Source organism: Anomaloglossus baeobatrachus, chromosome 4, assembly GCF_048569485.1.
Source record: "Anomaloglossus baeobatrachus isolate aAnoBae1 chromosome 4, aAnoBae1.hap1, whole genome shotgun sequence".
Lineage (NCBI taxonomy): Eukaryota > Metazoa > Chordata > Amphibia > Anura > Aromobatidae > Anomaloglossus > Anomaloglossus baeobatrachus.
The window spans coordinates 662,840,655-662,862,268 of record NC_134356.1 but is presented as its reverse complement, the minus strand read 5'-3'; the positions used below and the strand labels follow the sequence as shown (position 1 = coordinate 662,862,268).

General features: G+C 47.4%; 1 protein-coding gene across 4 annotated transcripts in view; it reads right to left on the bottom strand.

The window, feature by feature from the left end:
• RGL3 (ral guanine nucleotide dissociation stimulator like 3) overlaps positions 1–21,614 on the bottom strand; it is a 96,563-nt gene that overhangs the window by 35,597 nt on the left and 39,352 nt on the right. For 3 of the 4 annotated variants that reach the window (XM_075346570.1, XM_075346569.1, XM_075346571.1), the window contains 4 exons: positions 21,034–21,117; positions 5,653–5,739; positions 5,544–5,576; positions 5,349–5,470 (listed from right to left, as the gene is read on the bottom strand). In XM_075346570.1, coding sequence (XP_075202685.1) covers positions 5,349–5,470; positions 5,544–5,576; positions 5,653–5,739; positions 21,034–21,117 — 326 coding nt within the window. The remainder of the gene's footprint in view (positions 1–5,348; positions 5,471–5,543; positions 5,577–5,652; positions 5,740–21,033; positions 21,118–21,614) is intronic. The other variant, XM_075346572.1, reaches the window with a different exon arrangement.

Sequence of the window (21,614 nt, the reverse complement as noted above, 5' to 3'; positions counted from 1 at the left end):
TACAGGGGTGGGGGGCTCTGCCTGACAGCGGTCACACCATACACCACAAACTGCACAGGTTAAAAGGGTGAGGGGTTTGTCTGTCAGTGCTCAGACCATAAATCGCACACAGCAGAGGTTACTGGGGTGGGGGTTCTGCCTGTCAGAGCTCAGACCATTCACCACACACAGCAGTGGATACAGGGGTGGGAGGGTCCGCCTGTCTGCGCTCAGACCATACGCCGCACGCTGCATCACATTGGTCTGTATAGCTGCCACCCCAGAAGGAAGCCTTTTCTAAAGATGATCCACAAGAAAGCCACAAACAGTTTGGTAAACATAAGCAGACTAAGGACATGGATTACTGGAACCGTCTTATGGTCTGATGAGACCAAGATAAACTTATTTGGTTCAGATGGTGTCAAGCGTGAATGGCAACAACCAGTTGAGGAGGACAAAGACAACTGTGTCCTGCCTACAGTCAGGCATGGTGGTGGGAGTGCCATGGCTTCAGGCTCCATGAGTGCTGCCAACTGTAGAGAGCTACAGTTCATTGGGGAAACCATGAATGTCAACATGTACTGTGACATACAGAAGCACAGCATGATCCCCTCCTTTCATATTCCAACATGATAACGACCCCAATTACCTGACGACCACTAAAGAAACTGAGGGTCTCCAGACCAAAACCTCCTCAAACAGAAGGTGGAGCAGCACAAGGTCTCTAACATCCACCAGGTCCATGATGTCATCATGGAGGATGGAAGAGGATCCAGCGGCGTGCTCACGTTTGTGATATCCTGTAAATGTCTCCATGGTAACAGACTACAAACAGCCCCAGTGTAGTCGGATACTGTAGTAACAGTCCCTCTGCTTCTTCCCTACTTCTTGCTTTTATATATTTTATATATTTAGTAGAATTGAAGGTGGAAGTGTATAGCTATACAACTTGTAATCATGGAGACATCGTTTTCTGCAGAAGAGCTGTAAACAAAAACAGTAGGAAGGGTTCTTTATTGCTTTTTTTATGATTTGGAGCTTTATAAATTGGTTGTAAGTGTGGACATTCTTTTTGTTTTGCATTTATTTACAGTTTCTGGTATCTACAAAGTCCTTTGATGTCATTTCCAGCAGCACAGGTGACCTCTTTTATTCCATGTGACTCCTGCTCTCCTTGGGGACTATGCTATACTGTCTGACATTGTGCACTTATCTCTTAAGAGATGCCCTGTTCTGCATGTGTTATGTTTCTTACTTAAATTGGCTGATAATGTTATTTGTTGTGAATGTTAGTTATGTCTTGGCTGCTGGGAGGCTCCCTCTGGTGGCCAGGAAGGGTTTGGACTTGGACCAGGTGTGTTGTGCAGTGGGTGTTTCCTTTCCTAACTCTCTGCTTATTTAAGTCCTGGTCTGATTGCAGGCTGTTGCCGGATGTCAGTTGTTCTTTGTATCTCCAGCCTGCTTAATCCTGCTCTACACCACATCCACTCCAGATAAGTGCTTGCTCTTTATTTATTGCCTGGTTCTTTTGCTTATCTGGGTTTGTCATTTGTTGTGGTTGGTTTCAGTTTATTTCCTTCCAGGGATTTTTCCCCTCAGTGGATTGTTGGGGAACTCCCTGCAGTTCTGTGTGGAGTATAGCTCCTTTGGGTCCATGTGTTTATGGCTTGTTGACTTTGTTATGATTCTTGTTTTCTGTTCATTGGTATGACAAGGGCACCTGGTATAGGACGAAGTTCAGATCGAGCGATCTGAGGGCCTTTTTGTACTATCAGGAAGTTGGTATTTTGCAGGGTTTTTCTCTGGCCACCATCAGTCCCTTTCCTGTCCTTTCCTATTTTAGTCAGCGGGGGCCTCACCTTTTGCTAATCCTGTCATCTACCTGTGTATTGTGTTTTTCCTATATCACCGCAGTCTTTGAATGTGGGGGGCTTGCTATTCTTGTCTATTTTCTGAGGCAGAGAGTTATTCATCTTTCCTACCTTTAGGATAGTTAGTTCTCCGGCTGGGTTCGCGGTGCACAGGAGGTTAGTTCACCCCTCGGCTACTTCTAGTTGTGTTGGTTAGTAAGGGGATGGCGGCCAGATTAGTTGCCAAGGCTCTTGTCACCTTTTTGCCAATGATTTGTGGTGATCTTCCATGGTTCCGGATCATAACAGTTATTGTTACGTCTTCCTTTGTTGTTGTTTCGCTCAAACCAGGGCTATAGGCATCTCTTCATGAGATTAGGGACATTTATCCTGTTTTTTAAATACTTTTTATCTTTCAAAGCCATTGCCTTTTTGAAGTTCTTGTGGTTTTTTTGAGTTACGGTATATATATATATATTATATCGAATGATGCAACAAGTTTTTCATCCCTGGATTTGGGGGTCCTCAGCCATTCTTCCTTGCAGATTCTCTCCAGTTCCGTCAGGTTGGATGGTGAACGTTGGTGGACGCCATTTTCAGGTCTCTCCAGAGATACTCAATTGGGTTTAGGTCAGGGCTCTGGCTGGGCCAGGCAAGAATGGTCACAGAGCTGTTCTGAAGCCACTCCTTTGTTATTTTAGCTGTGTGCTTAGGGTCATTGTCTTGTTGGAAGGAGAACCTTCGGCCAAGTCTGAGGTCCAGAGCACTCTGGGAGAGGTTTCTTTTCAGGATATCTCTGTATTTGACCGCATTCATCTTTCCTTTAATTGTCACCAGTCGTCCTGTCCCTGCCCCCATAGGATGATGCTACCACCACCATGTTTCACTGTGGGGATTGTATTGGGCAGGTGATGAGCAGTGCCTGGTTTTCTCCACACATACTGCTTAGAATTATCACCTAAAAGTTCTATCTTCGTCTCATCAGACCCGAGAATCTTATTTCTCATAGTCTGGGATCCTTCATGTGTTTTTTTGCAAACTCTATGCAGTTTTCATATGTCTTACACTGAGGAGAGGCTTCCGTCGGGCCACTCTGCCATAAAGGCCCGACTGGTGGAGGCTGCAGTGATAGGTGACTTTGTGGAACTTTCCCCCATCTCCCTCCTGCATCTCTGGAGCTCAGCCACAGTGATCTTGGGGTTCTTCTTTACCTCTCACCAAGGCTCTTCTCCCATGATTGCTCAGTTTGGCTGGACGGCCAGGTCTAGGAAGAGTTCTGGTGGTCCCAAACTTCTTCCATTTAAGGATTATGGAGGCCACTGTGCTCTTAGAAGCCTTGAGTACTGCAGAAATTCTTTTGTAACCTTGGCCAGATCTGTGCCTTGCCACAATTCTGTCTCTGAGCTCCTTGGGCAGTTCCTTTGACCTCATGATTCTCCTTTGGTGTGACATGTACTGTGAGCTGTGAGGTGTTATATAGACAGGTCTGCGCCTTTCCAAATCACATCCTATCAGTGTAATTACACACAGCTGGACTCCAATGAAGATGTAGAACCATCTCAAGGAGGGTGACAAGGAAATGGACAGCATGTGACTTACATATGAGTGTCTGAGCAAAGGGGCTGAATACTTATGCCCATGTGATATTTCAGTTTTTCTTATTTAATAAATTTGCAAAAATTTCTACATGTCTGTTTTTTTCTGTCAAGATGGGGGATGGGGGCAGAGTGTACATTAATGAGAAAAAATGAACTTTTTTGAATTTACCAAATGGCAGCAATGAAACAAAGAGTGAAAAATCTAAAGGGGTCTGAATACTTTCCGTACCCACTGTATTTTTAATAAAAATGATCTATTGTTGGTGATCCCCGTGTCTTTGCACATTCTTCTTCTTGATCTTCTCTAGACAGTTTATCTTGTTGCGGAGGTGAACCCTGAGAAGTTTTTGTGCCCTCCAAAATGTTTGGTCTTTAAGTGTAGACATACCTGTCACAATTCCTCTGTGCAGACCATCTTGTACACTAGGAGATGCTCTGCTGTGTTTTCCTGTGCTTCTGGCTGGCAGGTTGATTGACAGTGCAGGATTTCATGCTGGTTCTGGGAGGTGCTGATTGCTCAGGTGTTCCATCTTCCTGGTAATTGCTCTGCTTCTTTACTGAGCATGCTCCCCCAGAACCTTGCCAGTCATACATTCTGGTTCTGTAGTTGTGCTGTTGGCTTGTGTTTCTGCTTTTGTTCTGATCTTTGTTTTTTGATCCCGGACTGTTGTTTGACTCCTCACTGCACGCTCTTCCTGTTCCTGTCATGACCTCCTGGCTTTTGACCTCGGTCCGTTACCTGATAACGTGTCAGTTTTCTCCCTGAATCTAATACATACTCTCCTGGAATTCTGACCCTTGGATTGTGACCTGACCATGCTTCTGTGTGCTCCCTTTATTCATATGTGTCCTCCTGTTACCAGACCCTGGCTTGCCTGACTACTCTTCCGTCTGTACTATCTGTAATTAGTGACTTGCATTACAGTACCCTTCTTCTGGGTCCTTTTTGTATGGATTTACAACCTAAAAACACTAACATCAATGTCCTCAAGGGAGGTATCACTATGTGACTGTAGAAAAGCATGCCACAGGGCCTTCTATGCTGTCCCTCACGCTAGGGGTGCCAAGGCTATTGCTAACCTCAGGGTTACCCCTAATTGTCGAAATGCCCAAATCCCATGTCTGGCTAAGCTCCTGACCAAAACTGATGTTAGGCTATCGCTAACCTCAGGGATACCCCTAATTGTGGAAATGCCCGAATCCCATGTCTGGCTAAGCTCCTGACCAAAACTGATGTTAGGCTATCGCTAACCTCAGGGTTACCCCTAATTGTGGAAATGCCCGAATCCCATGTCTGGCTAAGCTCGTGACCAAAACTGATGTTATCACCCCCTCCCACTAAGGAAGGAAGGGGCAAGAGAGATGGAAACACAGATAGAGACAGACAGGGGAAAACCAAAACTCTGACACACTGCAAACTCACAGGAACCAACAATGAGAGACTCAGGAGAAAAGCAAGAGCAGGAAAGTAGCAACAAAAAAAAACAAAAGTTAACTCCACAACCTCACACAACATCTACAAGTACTACAACCACCAGTCTGGATTACAACAACTCACCAGACCAGTATAGAGAAACTATAGCTGGCACTAATTGAAGTGTCCAGCCAGCATATATAGGAGGGGAGCAGATGTGATTGGCTTCCCCACAACATGTGATTAAAGATGACTAATCGGCAGACCAGCAGAGATTAGCTCTTGCTAGTCTGCCTATGAACCACCAATCTGTTGGTCGATGCCCGAGTCAGCCTGCGCGGATTGCCGACCTCAGAGACGTTATCAGGCGGAGTGTCAGAATCAGTAGTCTGATGCCGCCATGACAGTCAGCGAAGTTAGTAAAAACCTCTGTGTGACAGGAGGGCTGTGGAGACCCTCCTATTTTGCACTTTTACATTGACTTTGCCATGAATGTGAACTCCTCACCTCTGCTCCTCCGTTAACTGCCGATGGGTGTAAAAAGCTTGTAAGATTTCCGGCTTCGGCGTCAGAACATAATGACGACACGTGAGCTGAAGTTTCTGGATCTTGCTCAAGACTTCATACTCCTAGAAGAAGTAGATTGTGAGCTCTGGGGACAAAACGGAGGTGACTTTAGGGGGCTTAGTATAGTATTATTACCTTTCTTCTCTTCTCAAAGTTTATGAGTCCACCCTGCAAAGGAATACAAAATGGTAAAAGGCGGAAAAGCTGAAGGACAGGTGTGTACTGCGGGGTCAAGTGGTCTCACCTCTACAGTGTCGGGCAGCGCTGTGTCCAACATAACAAGGTCTGTTAGAAATGTCCCAAGATACGGCACAGTCCCTTGAGCCGGTCTCTGAAATAAAATTGATACCAAATTTGTTTTGTTTTTTTTAGCATACACCATTATTTTTAATGTGGGAAAAGAAGGGTGATTTTTTTTGTTTTATTTTTTTACTTAACCCCTTTACCTCTGACCCTGACCAGGTCATATTTTATAATTCTGACCAGCGTCACTTTATAAGGTAATAACTCTTTTACATTTTTATATTTCCCAGTGATTCTGAGACTGTTTTTTCATGACAAATTCTACTTTATGTTAGTGGTGAATTTCGGTGGTCGATATAAAAATTTGACAACAAATGTGAGAATTTCGCAATTTTCTAACTTTGAATTTTTATGCCCTTAAACCAGATAGTTATATCACACCAAATAATAATAAAAAACATGTCTACTTTACATGACCACAATTTAAAAAAAAAAATAAAAAATATATATATAATATATATATTATATATAATAATAATAATAATTTTATTCATTTATATAGCGCTATTAATTCCACAGCGCTTTACATACATTGGCCACACTGTCCCCATTGGGGCTCACAATCTAAGGTCCCTATCTGTATGTTTTGGAGTGTGGGAGGAAACCGGAGAACCCGGAGGAAACCCACACAAACACGGGGAGAACCTACAAACTCCTTACAGATGGTGTCCTTGGTGGGATTTGAACCCAGGACCCCAGCGCTGCAAGACTACAGTGCTAACTACTGAGCCACCACAAGACTGCAGTGCTAACCACTGAGCAACCGTGCTGCATATATATATATATATATATATATGCAGCACGGTTGCTCAGTGGTTAGCACTGTAGTCTTGTGGTGGCTCAGTGGTTAGCACTGTAGTCTTGCAGCGCTGGGGTCCTGGGTTCAAATCCCATATATCTATATCTCTTTCTCTCTCTCTCTATATGTATATGTATGTATATATATATATATATATATATATATATATATATATATCTCTATAGATATATATAGATATAGATATATAGATATAGATATATATATATATAGATATATTTTTCCAGTAAAGCTTACAAAAACTATTTTTTTTAGGAACCACATCACATTTGAAGTGAATTTGACAGAAAATACTCAAAAGTGACATCATTTTAAAAAAACTGCACCCCTTACACTGCTCAAAACCACATCGAACTTTATTAACCTTTTAGGTGATTCACAGGAAAGGGAAAAAAATAAAATGTTACTTTTTTCAACAAAGGTGTTGCTTTTTCATTTTTACGAGGGTAACAGGAGAAAATGCACCAAACAATTTGTTGTGCAATTTCTCCTGAGTAAGCTGATACCTCATATGTGGTGGAAAACTACTGTTTGGGCGCAGAGCAGGGCTTCAAAGGGAAGCAGCGCCATTTTAATTTTGGAACGCAAAATTGGCAGGAATAGATAGCGGACGGCATGTCGCGTTTAGAGGAATCTTAATGTGCCTAAACAGTGGAGCTCCCCCACAAGTGACCCCATTTTGGAAACTAGACCCCTCATGGAATTTATCTAGATGTATGGTGAGCACCTTGAACCCCCGGGTGCTTCACTGAATTTTATAAGGTTAAGCCATGAAAATAAAAAAATAAATTTTTACCCCAAAAATGTTGCTTTAACCCCTTCAGCCCCCAGCCTGTTTTCACCTTAAAGACCCGGCCATTTTTTGCAATTTTGACCAGTGTCACTTTGACAGGTTATAACTCTGGAACGCTTCAACGGATCCTGGCGATTCTGACATTGTTTTTTCGTGACATATTGTACTTCATGTCAGTGGTAAATTTAGGCCGATATGTTTTGCGTTTATTTGTGAAAATTTCGGAAATTTAGCGAAAATTTTGAAAATTTTGCAATTTTCAAAATTTGAAATTTTATGCCCATAAATCTGAGAGAAATGTCACACAAAAAAGTTACTAAATAACATTTCCCACATGTCTACTTTACACCAGCGCAATTTTTGAAAAAAAAAAAATTTCCGTTAGGAAGTTAGAAGGGTTCAAAGTTCATCACCAATTTCTCATTTTTCCAACAAAATTTACAAAAAAAAATTGTTTAGGTACCACATCACATTTGGAGTGATTTGAGAAACCTAGGCGACAGAAAATACCCAAAAGTGACCCAATTCTAAAATCTGCACCCCTCACTCTGCTCAAAACCACATCCAAGAAGTTTATTAACCCTTTAGGAGCTTCACAGCAACCAAAGCAATGTAGACGAAAAAATGAAAATTTTACTTTTTTAACACAAAAATGTTACTTTAGCCATAAAAATTAGTATTTTCACAAGGGTATCAGGAAAAATGCATCATAAAATGTATCGTGCATTTTCTCCTGAGTACGCAGATACCCCATATGTGGTGGTAATCAAATGTTTGGGCGCACGGCAGGACTCGGAAGGCAAGGAGCGCAATTTGAATTTTTGAGTGCAAAATTAGCTGCACTCATTAGCGGACGCCATGTCGGGTTTGAAGACCCCCTGAGGTGCTTAAACAATGGAGCTCCCCCACAAATGACCCCATTTTGGAAACTAGAGCCCTCAAATATTTTTTCTAGATGTTTGATGTGCACTTTGAACCCCTGGGGGCTTCACAGAAGTTTATAACGTTGAGCCGTGAAAAGAAAAAAAAATTTTTTTACCACAAAACTGTTGCTTCAACCAGGTAGCTTTTTTTATCACAAGGGTATCAGGAAAAAATGCACCATAAAATTTATGGTGCATTTTCTCCTGAGTACGCAGATACCCCATATGTGGTGGAAATCAAATGTTTGGGCGCACGGCAGGACTCGGAAGGCAAGGAGCGCCATTTCACAGCAAAATTGGTTGGAATTATTAGCGGACGCCATGTTTCATTTGGAGACCCCCCTGAAGTGCCTAAACAATGGAGCTCCCCCACAATTGACCCCATTTTGGAAACTAGACCCCTCATGGAATTTATCTAGCTGTTTAGTGAGCACTTTGAACCCCTGGAGGCTTCACAAGCGTTTGTAATGTTCAGCCGTGAAAATATTTTATTCTTTTTTTTACCACAAAATTGTTTTTTCAAACAGGTAGCTTTTTTTTCCACAAGGGTATCAGGAAAAAATGCACCATAAAATGTATTGTGCAATTTCTCCTGAGTACGACGATACCTCATATGTGGTGGAAATCAATTGTTTGGGCGTACGGCGGGGCTCAGAAGAGAAGGAGCGCCATTTCACAGTAAAATTTATTGGAATTATTAGCAGACGCCATGTTTCATTTGGAGACCCCCCTGAGGTGCCTAAACAATGGAGCTCCCCCACATGTGATCCCATTTTGGAAACTAGCCCCCCCCCCATACAAAAAAAATTAGTTTGGCGAAATAAAAAATACAGACATCAGTAAAAAAAAAAAAAAAAAAAGAGCGCCTGCCACTAAGACCAGTGCCAAACGTGAGAGCAATGCACAAGTCTCGCATCGCATCATCCACTGCAGTCTGGAAGCGAGCAACTGCGCTGGATAATGCGATGCGAGAGGGCGGGGCGGCAGATGAGAAAGGGCGCAGCGGATGGAAGATGGGAAAGGGCGCAGCGGGTGGAAGATGGGAAAGGGCGCAGCGGATGGAAGATGGGAAAGGGCGCAGCGGGTGGAGGAGCGGCAGAGGATGGGAAAGGGCGCAGCGGATGGATGATGGGAAATGGCGCAGCGGATGGAGGAGCGGCAGAGGATGGGGGGGTGAGATGGGGATACCTACCTTACAGGATGGATCTAGGCAGCAGAATCACAGCAGACAGAAGAGGCAGCAGATGAAGGAGGGTGAAAAGGATGGGAGAGAGCAGGCAGCAGATCAGGGAGGGGGGCAGAGTCTGATGGGAGGGGGGAGGCAGCACATGGAGTGGAGGCAGCACATGGAGGGAGGGGGGAGGCAGCACATGGGGGGGGAGGCAGCACATGGGGGGGGAGGCAGCACATGGGGGGGAGGCAGCACATGGGGGGGAGGCAGCACATGGGGGGGAGGCAGCACATGGGGGGAAGCAGCACATGGGGGGGAGGCAGCACATGGGGGGGAGGCAGCACATGGGGGGGAGGCAGCACATGGGGGGGGGAGGCAGCACATGGGGGGGGGAGGCAGCACATGGGGGGAGGAGGCAGCACATGGGGGGGGGGAGGCAGCACATGGGGGGGGAGGCAGCACATGGGGGGGGAGGCAGCACATGGGGGGGGAGGCAGCACATGGGGGGGAAGGCAGCACATGGGGGGGAAGGCAGCACATGGGGGGGAAGGCAGCACATGGGGGGGAAGGCAGCACATGGGGGGGAAGGCAGCACATGGGGGGAAGGCAGCACATGGGGGGAAGGCAGCACATGGAGGGGGAGGCAGCACATGGGGGGGGAGGCAGCACATGGGGGGGAGGCAGCACATGGGGGGGGAGGCAGCACATGGGGGGGGGAGGCAGCACATGGGAGGAGGCAGCACATGGGAGGAGGCAGCACATGGGGGGGAAGGCAGCACATGGAGGGGGGAAGGCAGCACATGGAGGGGGGGAGGGGGGGGAGGGGGGGAGGCAGCACATGGAGGGGGGAAGGGGAGGCAGCACATGGAGGGGGGGAAGGGGAGGCAGCACATGGAGGGGGGGAAGGGAGGCAGCACATGGAGGGGGGGAAGGGAGGCAGCACATGGAGGGGGGGAAGGGAGGCAGCACATGGAGGGGGGGAAGGGAGGCAGCACATGGAGGAGGGGAGGCAGCACATGGAGGGGGGGAGGCAGCACATGGAGGGGGGGAGGCAGCACATGGAGGCGGCGGCCGATCGGGTGCAGCGGCGGCTGAAAAAGGTGGGTGCGACTGAAAGGGGACGGTGGCGGCAGGGACAGCGGCGTGTAAAGCGGCGTGGCGACCAGGGACAGCGGCGTGGCGGGCAGCAGAGGTGGATCGGCGGGCAGGGACAGCGGCGGGAACAGCGGCGTGGCGGGCAGGGACAGCGGCGTGTAAAGCGGCGTGGCGACCAGGGACAGCAGCGGTGGATCTCGGCGGGGAGCGGCGGTGGATCTCGGCGGGGAGCGGCGGTGGATCTCGGCGGGGAGCGGCGGTGGATCTCGGCGGGGAGCGGCGGTGGATCTCGGCGGGGAGCGGCGGTGGATCTCGGCGGGGAGCGGCGGTGGATCTCGGCGGGGAGCGGCGGTGGATCTCGGCGGGGAGCGGCGGTGGATCTCGGCGGGGAGCGGCGGGGGATCTCGGCGGGGAGCGGCGGGGGATCTCGGCGGGGGATCGGGGGGGGGGGGGGGTGCTATAACTTACCGATGGGCACCTGCAGCGACCGCTCTCATCAGCTTTCACGGACGGAGTGAAGCTGAGGGTAGCGGTGACGGCACAAGATCCACAGTGATTGGGAGAGATCGGTCACAAGGCCGGTCTCTCCAATCAGAGCTGGGGGCGGGTGAAACAAAGTTCACCCAGCTCCAGCCAGTCATCAGTGCTACAGCAGCACTGATTATGGCTGGATTGCAATGTGTTAGCCATTTTCAATGGCTGACACATTACAGTGACTGTAATTGGCTGAGCGGCGTTCGTCAGCCAATCACAGCCTCTGTAGGTTCGGGGAGGAGGCACCACCCCTCCTGAGGTCAGGCAGAGGTCCCCTCCTTCCCGAATCCACCGTTTAGGTAAACAAATTTCACTCCCCGGGGCTCCGGGACCGCGATTTCGCCAGGACGTACTGAGTACGTCATGGGTCGTTTAGCACCATGTGACCATGACGTACTCAGTACGTCCAAGGTCGTTAAGGGGTTAACCCCACATTTTTCATTTTCAGAATTACAACAGGAGAAAATGGACCATTCGATTTGTTGGGCAATTTTTCCTGAGTACGCTGATAACCCAGGTGTGGTGGAAAAAAAGAGAATTTTGTTTACTTACCGTAAATTCTTTTTCTTATAGTTCCGACATGGGAGACCCAGACCATGGGTGTATAGCTTCTGCCTCCGGAGGACACACAAAGTACTACACTAAAAGTGTAGCTCCTCCCTCCTAGCATATACACTCCCCGGATGACAAATCCAACCAGTTTAGTGCCAAAGCTGAAGGAGGACATCCACCCATAAGTAGAGATAGAGTAAAAACCCGGAATAACCGGAACCTCTGTCTACAACAACAGCCGGTGAAAACACACGGAACAAGAAAGCTGCCAACAGGCAACAGGGAGGGTGCTGGGTCTCCCATGTCGGAACTATAAGAAAAAGAATTTACGGTAAGTAAACAAAATTCTCTTTTTCTTCATCGTTCCTTATGGGAGACCCAGACCATGGGACGTCTCAAAGCAGTCCATGGGTGGGAAATAAACAGAAACTGAGAAGTAGGCAAAACCTAACTTCACAAATGGGCGACAGCCGCCCGAAGGACGCGTCTGCCCAAGCTCGCATCTGCCGAAGCATGAGCATGCACTTGGTAGTGCTTCGAAAGGGTGTGCAGACTAGACCAAGTGGCAGCCTGACAGACCTGCTGAGCCGTAGCGCAAGAGGCACCGACAGCTCTGGTCGAGTGCGCCTTAATCCCCGACGGGGGAGGCACCTGAGATCATTGGTAGGCATCGGATATGGCCGACCTAATCCAACGAGCTAGGGTCGGTTTAGAAGCCGAGAAACCCTTGCGCTGACCTGTGGTCAGTACAAAAAAGAGGTGCACCGCCTAAAAAAACAGCGGTGCATGACACATAGATCCGGAGCGTCCGCACCAAATCTAAAGCATGCAACGCTTTCTCAAAGCAATGCACAGGGGCCAAACAAAGGGAAGACAATGAAATGTCCTGGTTAAGGTGGAAAGAAGACACCACCTGAGGGAGAAGGCCCGGAGTCGGACGGAGAACCACCTTGTCTTGGTGAAAAAAAAAACAAAAAGGGTGACTCCGAAGAGAGCACAGTCAAATCAGAGACTCTCCTGAGAGAAATTATGGCCACCAGAAAGACCACTTTCTGTGAAAGACGAAACAACGAAACCTCCCTAAGAGGCTCAAAGGGGGGTTTCTGTAAAGCCATGTGGACCAGATTAAGGTCTCAGGGATCCAGAGACCGCCGGTAAGGCGGAATGATGTGAGGTGCGCCCTGCATGAAGGTGCGCACCTGGGCCAGCCGGGCGATACGCCGCTGGAACAACGCTGACAGAGCCGAGACCTGTCCCGTGAGGGAATGAGGGACAGTCCTAGCTGCAGGCCGGACTGTAGAAAGGACAGGATGGTCGGCAAGGAAAAAACGGCCAAGGAGTATGGCCGGAAGAACGATACCAGGACGGGAAAATTCTCCAAGTCCTGTGGTAAATCCTGGCCGAGGAAGACTTCCGAGCCTGAGTCATAGTGAAGATGACCTCGGAAGGAAGCCTGAAACCGTAAGGATTCAGGGCTCAAGAGCCACGCCGTCAATCTGAGAGCCGCAGAATTCTGGCGGAAAACGGACCCTCTGAGAGAAGGTCTGGCTGGTCCGGGAGATGCCACAGCACCTCTACGGACAGACGGAGCAGGTCTGGGAACCAAGCTCGCCTGGGCCAGTCTGGGGCGATGAGTACGACCCGACGGCCCTCCATTCTGATCTTGCGCAGGACTCTGGGCAAGAGAGCTAGAGGGGGAAACACGTAGGCCAGGCGGAACTGGGACCAACCTGGAACCAGCGCGTCCGCTGTCAAGGCCTGAGGATCGTGGGAGCGAGCCACGTAAACCGGGACCTTGTTGTTGTGCCTGGATGCCATTAGATCCACTTCCGGAGTGCTCCGCCTGCTAAATTGACCGGACCACTGCCGGATGCAGGGCCCACTCGCCGCTGTCCACGGTTTGACGGCTGAGATAAACTGCCTCCCAGTTTTCTACGCCTGGGATGTGGACTGCGGATATGGCGGACTTGGAGTCCTCCGTCCATTGAAGGATACGTTGAACTTCAAACATTGCTAGGCGGCTGCGAGTCCTAGGAGTACAGCCCTGATTTCCAGCACATTGATCAAGAGGGCTGATTCGGACGGAGTCTAAGTGCCCTGTGCTCGGTGGTGGAGAAACACTGCTCCCCAGCCGGATAGACTGGCATCCGTGGTGAGAATCACCCAGGACGGGGCCAGAAGGAGCGTCCCTGGGACAGAGAGAGGGGCCGAAGCCACCACTAAAGAGAGCTCCTGGTCTGTGGCGACAGAGCCACCCGCCTGTGCAAGGGAGAGGTCCCTTGTCCCAACAGCGGAAAATGTCCAGCTGCAGGGGACGCAGATGGAACTGGCAAGGGGAACCGCTTCCATTGACGCCACCATCTGACCCAGCACCTGCATGAGGTGCCTGATGGAATGACGGCGGAGCCTCAGCAGAGAGCGAACCACCAGATGAAGGGACTGCTGTTTGACTAAGGGCAGCTTCACAAGTGCCAGCAGAGTCTCGATTGCATCCCTAGGTACGTAAGTTCCTGGGTCAGGGTCAGAGTGGACTTGCAAGCGTGGCGAGAGTGAGCGAGACACTCCGCTGAGAGTGAGCGAGACACTCCGCTGAGAATGAGCGAGACACTCCGCTGACAGTCTGCACTGGATGAAGCCCTGACTAGAAGGTCGTCCAGGTAAGGAATCACTACCAACCCCTGGAGGAGCAGAACCGCAACTGGTGAATGCACGAGGGGCCGTGGCTAACCCAAAGGAGAGAGCCACAAATTGGAAATGTTCCTCTCTGATTACAAAACGTAGCCAACGCTGGTGTGAAACTGCGAATGGCACATGCAGATAGACATCTCTGATGTCGATGGATGCTAAGAAATCTCCTTGGGTCATTGACTGATCGCAGAGATTCCATGCAAAATTGCCGCACCTGAACATGCTTGTTGAGAAGCTTGAGATCCAGGTCGGAAAGCACCGTCCTTTTCGGGGACTAGGAAGAGATTTGAGTAGAAATCTCAGAACCGTTCCCAGTCGGGAACTGGTACAATTACTCCATTGGCCTGCAAGAATGCCACGGCCTGTGAGAAGGCGGCGGCCTTGGAGCAGGGGGGAGTTGACAGAAAAAATCTGTTTGGCGGCTGGATAGAATTCTATTCTGTAGCCGTGGGAGATGGTAACCCACACCCACTGATCGAAGACGTGTTGAAACCACACGTCGCCCAAGAGGGAGAGCCTGCCACCGACCAAGGACGTTACTGGCGCGGCCAGATAATCAAGAGGAGGCTGCCTTGGTGGCAGCAGCTCCTGCCGACTTACGACGCGGCTTCATGCGCCAGTTGGTTTACGGACCTTGGCTGAGTTAGTGGACGAGGCCGAGGGCTTAGAGGACGACCAGTTAGAGGAAACGAAAGGAACGAAACCTCGACTGGTTCCTGCCCTGGAAAGGTTTCCTGGGTTGTGGCATGGAAGTACTCTTCCTGCCAAAAGCTTCCATAATAATTTCATCCAGTTGTTCACCGAATAGACTGGTCCCAGCAAAGGGGAGTCCAGCAAGGAACTTCTTAAGAAGCATCTGCCTTCCACTCTCGAAGCCACAGGAATCTGCGGATAGCGAGGGAAGTAGCCGAGGTCACCGCAGTGCGGTGACAGACTCCAGCTATAGGATGAAAAGACTGAAGCCTGGAAGTTAAGTCAACCATTTCGGGCATAAAGACCCTGGTGAGGGAATGCATCTCCTCCCGAGAAGCAGAGACGGCTTTGAAAGCCCGCACTGCTGCAAAAGATGGGGAGAACGAGGCCCCTGCCGCCTCATATATAGATTTGGCCAGGAGGACAACCTAGCGGACAGTGGGGAAAGCACCGTCCTGCCGTCAGCCACTGATACAACTGTCCGGGCTGAAGTCCAGAACACCGGAGGGTCCACCCTTAGTGAATGAGCCCACTCCTTGACCACCACTGGTGGAAGGGGGAACAGTCATCAGAACCACGCTTTGGGAAGCATCTGGGCTTGGTCACAGTGTCCTGAAAACTGGAGTGGATAAGGAACACACTCCTTGTTCTCTTAGGCAAGGTATACTGATGCTTTTCTGCCAAAGAGGGGTGCTCCCCTGATACAGGCGGATTGAGGTCCAGTACAAATATAATGGACGCAATCAAATCATTAGCATCTGCGTCACTTCGGACAGATCAATGGGGTACCTGGAGAAGCGTCCGAGCCCCCAGTAAAGGCATCCTCCTTGTCCTGCGAGTCAGCTCGTGAACCAGAGCCACGGGGCGAGGAGGGAAAGGGGACCCTGCGTCTCCGTTTTAGGAGGACGGGGTCTGAGCCCAGATGAAGAATCCTCTGTGAGCTTTGCTGAGCGAGCCGTAGCAGCAGAAGCGCCCTGGGAAGGGGGCTGATGCATGCTCAGCAGTGTCCAGGACAGCTGTCCCCTGGAGAGAGGGATTCCACCCAAGCCGGGGGTTCAGCCACCGGAGCCGGAGCATCCGGGGGGACCATTGGGGATAAGCCTCCAGGCTGAGGCACCACTATGTCAGAGCAGGCATCACAATGTGGTTATGTGCTCGGTACAGACAGTACGAGTCTATATGCGGTGCATAATAAAAAACAGCCTTGCAGCCCTGCTCTAATATGAGACATGCTGCAGAAGTGGGGGCTCTGAGAGTATATAAACAGAGTATATAATCAGCAGCACAACCAGAGGTTGTGGCTTGCCAGACCGTTTAACATAGGGACATCTCTGTGCCCTCCAGATCCCTCAGAAGTGGGGGCTCTGTCCAGAAGACCCCCAGCAGAGTATATAAACAGAGTACATAAGCAGCTGCACAACCGGAGGTTGTGGCTTGCCAGACCGTTTATCTCTGTGCCCTCCATGTCCCAGGCCCCCATTTGTCACAATGTGTTGCTAGATATTGAGAACGCTGAGAAAATGGCGTCTGCAGCGAGGAGAGGGGGTGGGGCCTACTCAGAGCAGGACGGAGGGCAAATGAGGCATACAGGGGAGGGAATCTTTCCTCAGTGAGGCGTGTCCGCTCCCTGTGCTGAATAGCCGCTGGGCGGAGCCACACTGTCCCACTGCACTGACTGACATGCAGGGGTAGAGAATCGAAACTAGGCCTCAGGCGAAGCCGGGGCCTAGATTTAAACATGCGGCCAGCGTGCAGGCACCATCGGCGCGGTTCTCCAGTGAAAACTGGAGAACCGGCCGGAAATGTTAACACAGTTATAAAACACACTCTTCCCCAATATTAAAGTACAAGGGACCCCTGGAAAGACCACCGTCTGTGGTAATAACGTCTCAGTACTTAGCTTGTGAGACGCAGGTGCCAGGTCCCTGGGGGATGATCGCTCCGTCCGTCAGGGTCCTGAAAGGGCTGCGGATGGAGACCGGTCTCCTGCAAAGCAGAGAGAACCGTGATGGCTCCCACTTCAAGCCAGAGCCTCAGGGGATGGTGAAGGAGCGCGGCATGTGAAGGCTCCAGCCCTGTAACATCAACCTTAACAGCACCGCCGACACAGTGGGGTGAGAAGGGACATGCCGGGAGTCCAGATTGGACCCGCTTTTCTTCCAAATCTTTGAAATCAAAAATCAGAGGATGCATGTGTGTGTGTGACCTCCTGAACACAAAGCATTGAACTGGTTGGATTTGTCATCCGGGGAGTGTATATGCTCGGAGGGAGGAGCTACACTTTTAGTGTAGTACTTTGTGTGTCCTCCGGAGGCAGAAGCTATACACCCATGGTCTGGGTCTCCCATAAGGAACGATGAAGAAAATGCTGTTTGGGCGCATGGCAAGGCTCAGAAAAGAAGGAGCGCCATATGAATTTTGGAGCACCATTTTGGCTGGAATATATTGCAGACACTATGTCACATTTCAAGACCCCTGACATGCCAAAACAACAGAAAACCCAACATGTGACCCCCATTCTGGAAACTGCACCTCTCATGGAATTCATCTAGGGGTGTAGTGAGCAATTTTAATCCTCATGTGATTCACGGAATTGTATTACATTGGGCTGTGAAAATAAAAAATTACCATTTTTTTCCACTAAAATGTTGCTTTGATCCTAAAGTTTTACATTTCATAAAGGGTAATATGAGAAAATGGACCATACAGTTTGTTGGGTTTTCCTGAGTATGCCTATACCCTTCCTGTAATTTTACTACTACTACTTTTGAGCTACAGTGCGAAGCTGAGAAGGGAACGAGCACCATATTGGAGTGCAGATTTACATGGAATGGTTTGTGGGTGCCATGTCACATTGGCAGAGCCCCTGAGGTGGCAGAACAGCAGAAACCCCCCACAAGTGACCCCATTTTACAACTGCACACCTCAATTAATTTATCCAGGGGTGCAATGAACGTATTGACAGTACAAGTGTGTCACAGAAGATTGTACTATTGGGCAGTGAAGAAAGAATAATTACATTTTTACCACTAAAATATTGTTTTAGCCCCATATTTCCAATTTTCACAAGGTAAATAGATAAAATAAGCTCCATAATGTGTTACACAGTTTCTCCTGAACATGGCAATACCCCACATGTGACTGTAAAGTACTGATTGGCTGCACCACACAGCTCGGGAGGGAAGCAGAACCATTTGACTTCTGGAGCACAAATTTTCCTTGAATAGTTTGTGAACTCCTACGTGCCAGAACAACAGAAACCCCCTTAAGTGACCAAATTTAGAAAATTACACCCCTCTGGGAATTCATTTACTTGTGTGTGATACATTTTGCCTCTGGAAAATACCCATGGTGTCAAACACAGTGAATGTTGCAGAATTTTAAACTGCAAATAAGTCCTTGTAATTCACAGTACATTGTAGTGCCCGTACATTGTGTATAGCTCGTGCTTCTGGAAACGTACATCTTGTACATTTCAATGGGCTCTCCTCACTACAACAATGCCAAAAATGTGGATGTTAACTGTGGTTTAGGCACATTGTGAGGCTCTGAAGTTAAGGGGGCATTTGGATTTGGTTTGGGAGTGCACATTTTTCTGGATTTCTTTTTTTGGGGAAGCCATTGTGCTTTTCCATAGCCTTTGTGTTACCAGTAACGTAGAAGCCCCCTATATTTATGTTAACAGATGACGGACCTGAGTGGGGACTTGTGTTTTTGTGGATTGAGCTGAATGCTATTTGGTGGCAATTTGGGATACAGAACATTTTGGATCAAATCACATTTATCCTGTGCTCTATGCTGAGCACTTACACAGGGGTTGCCATCTACACCTCCGAAATGCGTTATTCAGGTGAAACCCCCGACGGGGGGCAGCAGAGTAACTCCAGAACCCATTTTGCCATTGTTCACCAGTGTCCGTCTTTACGAAGATGCACAAAACTGTTGTTGACTGCACTTTTGTACATGCCTAAGCAGAAGACTAAAAGAATTGACACCGCTGAAACCACAGGCCAGGTGGGAGTTCATGGTGACTCGTTTTGCCTCATTACATTGAATTTTCCATTGGGAATTTTGTCTGAATTACATTATATAGAGATTTACATGGAAACCCCAATGTAACTGGTCAGCGTAGAGCGCAGGATAAATGTGAGCCACGCTGTACTGCAATCATTGTCAGGCAGAATAAACAAATCAACAGCAGTTGAAGATTTGGCTTTATTACTATTTTTTATGTGGCGATACTAAATATGAGTACTTTTTTAATTTTTGTTTTTACGTAAATACTTATTTATTGGTATAATATATATATTTTTTAATTTGATCTTTATTTTCTGATTTTTTTAAAATATTTTTACAATTTTTTGTTCACTTTTTTTTCACTTAGTCCCCATATGGGACATTAGTGTTTATAAATCTGATTACTGGTATAATATATTGTAATGCATAAGCATTGCAATACATTAGCCTATCTGTTTGACAATGACATTAGCCTCTTACACTATGTTCCTGGCATGGTCTAACAGGCTTGCCGTAGCTGGCTGACCCAGAGGTCACTATTTGACCTCGAATTGCCATGGTCACATTGTGGTGGTCCTCATCAGGAGGACACTCCCTCTCATATCCCCTTAAATGCTGCAATAGCTATTAAACACAGCATTTGGGGGATAAAACAGCCATGGGCATGCTCTTACAGCGATATTGCAGTGTATAGTACAAACAATCACATGATCACAGGTTAAAGTTCCTGAGGGGGCTAAAATAAATAAAATAATAAAAAAGTTAAAAAAAAACCTATAAAAAAAGTTAAAAAATAAAATAAAAAAACTATAAAAAAAGTAAATAGAATTAAAAAATTTTTTTCCCAGTTTTAAAAAAAAGAAATAATAAATAAAAATAATAATAAACATAATTGGTACCACAGCATCCTTAAATTTCCAGTCTATCAAATATGAAATATTTAAAACATACATGAGTCAAGCCACATAACTAATCAGGAGAACTATACTACATGTCTAATTGGAGGTATTTGCTCATATTATTATTATTACACCTAATACATATTGGTATATCGAAGCTGCAATGCCCTGCACATGAGGTAGGAGACATAGCTAATCAGGAGAACTATACTACATGTCTAATTGAAGGTATTTACTAATATTATTATTATTATTATTATTACTACACATAATACATATTGAAATACCTAAGCTGCAATGCCATGCACATGAGGGAAGTGACATAACTAATCAGGAGAACTATACTACATTTCTAATTGGAGGTATTTGCTCAAATTATTATTATTACACCTAATACATATTGGTACACCTAAGCTGCAATGCCCTGCACATGAGGTAGGTGACATAACTAATCAGGAGAATAATACTACATAGCTAATTGGAGGAATTTGCTCATATTATTATTATTACACATAACACATATTGAAATATTTAAGCTGCAATGCCCTGCATATGAGGGAAGTGACATAGCTAATCAGGAGAACTATACTACATTTCTAATTGAAGGTATTTGCTATTATTATTATTATTATTATTATTACACCTGCTACCTATTGGGATAGGATCTTTGAGATGGGAATACCCCCTAAAAGAGCCCTAAAATCCGACAGAACAGCCCATGGGTCTCGATCACGTTTATAAGCTGGGTGACAACAGGTTATATTCTGTTTTTTCTGTTTTAAAAATAGCAAACCGTGGCAATTTGTGGTAATATTTTTACATTTTTTTATGCATTTTCATTTTTTTTTCACAAGCACTGTTTTAGAGTTAAACAATTGCAATAAACATATGAAAAAGTTATTATACTGCCATTCAGAAATTCCGATAGTCCGGCATCGTGTGGTTCCAGGGCTGACGGACTATTGGAATTGTGCACATTACGGGGTGTATTATGTAATGTGCTGCTGCCCCGGGTGAACCTCGGCTCCCTCGCGGGGTTAATATTATACCGCCGGACTAGTTACTCATTTCCATGTCACACGAGCGTTGAACAGCAGCCAAGCGCGCAAGAGACGAGCTGTACAGTGTCTGAAAACCTACCGTGGAGCGGACCTGCGACGCTGATCTTTGGAGCGGTCGGGGCTCATTACGTGCACTGTTCGACCTGCGGAGCGGGATCTCGTCCTGGTAAAGAAGACATAGGAAGGATCATAACTATAGAGGGGCCGAAAACTCAATTATGAGGAGTCAGGAGACATTTTTCGTTTGTAGATCATCATGCTGATGGTTTCCCTTGACCCATTAACAATCCCATAGAAAATGTCATACTAGTTAAAGAGGTATTCCCATCTCTAAGATCCTATCCTAATATGTAGTAGGTGTAGCATTAATAATATTAGCAAATACCTCCAATTAGAAATGTAGTATAGTTCTCCTGATTAGCTATGTCATTTACCTCCTGTGCAGATGGCGGTAGCTTAGGTATCCAGGGTTACGGCCTACAGCTGTCAGTGGTCGTAACCATGGATACCTAAACTGTTACGGCCTACACATATAGGGACAGTTAGCTGTTAGTGGTCGTAACCATGGATACCTAAACTGTTATGGCTTACACATATAGGGACAGTTAGTTGGTAGTGATCGTAACCATGGATACATAAGCAGTTACGACCTAGACATAT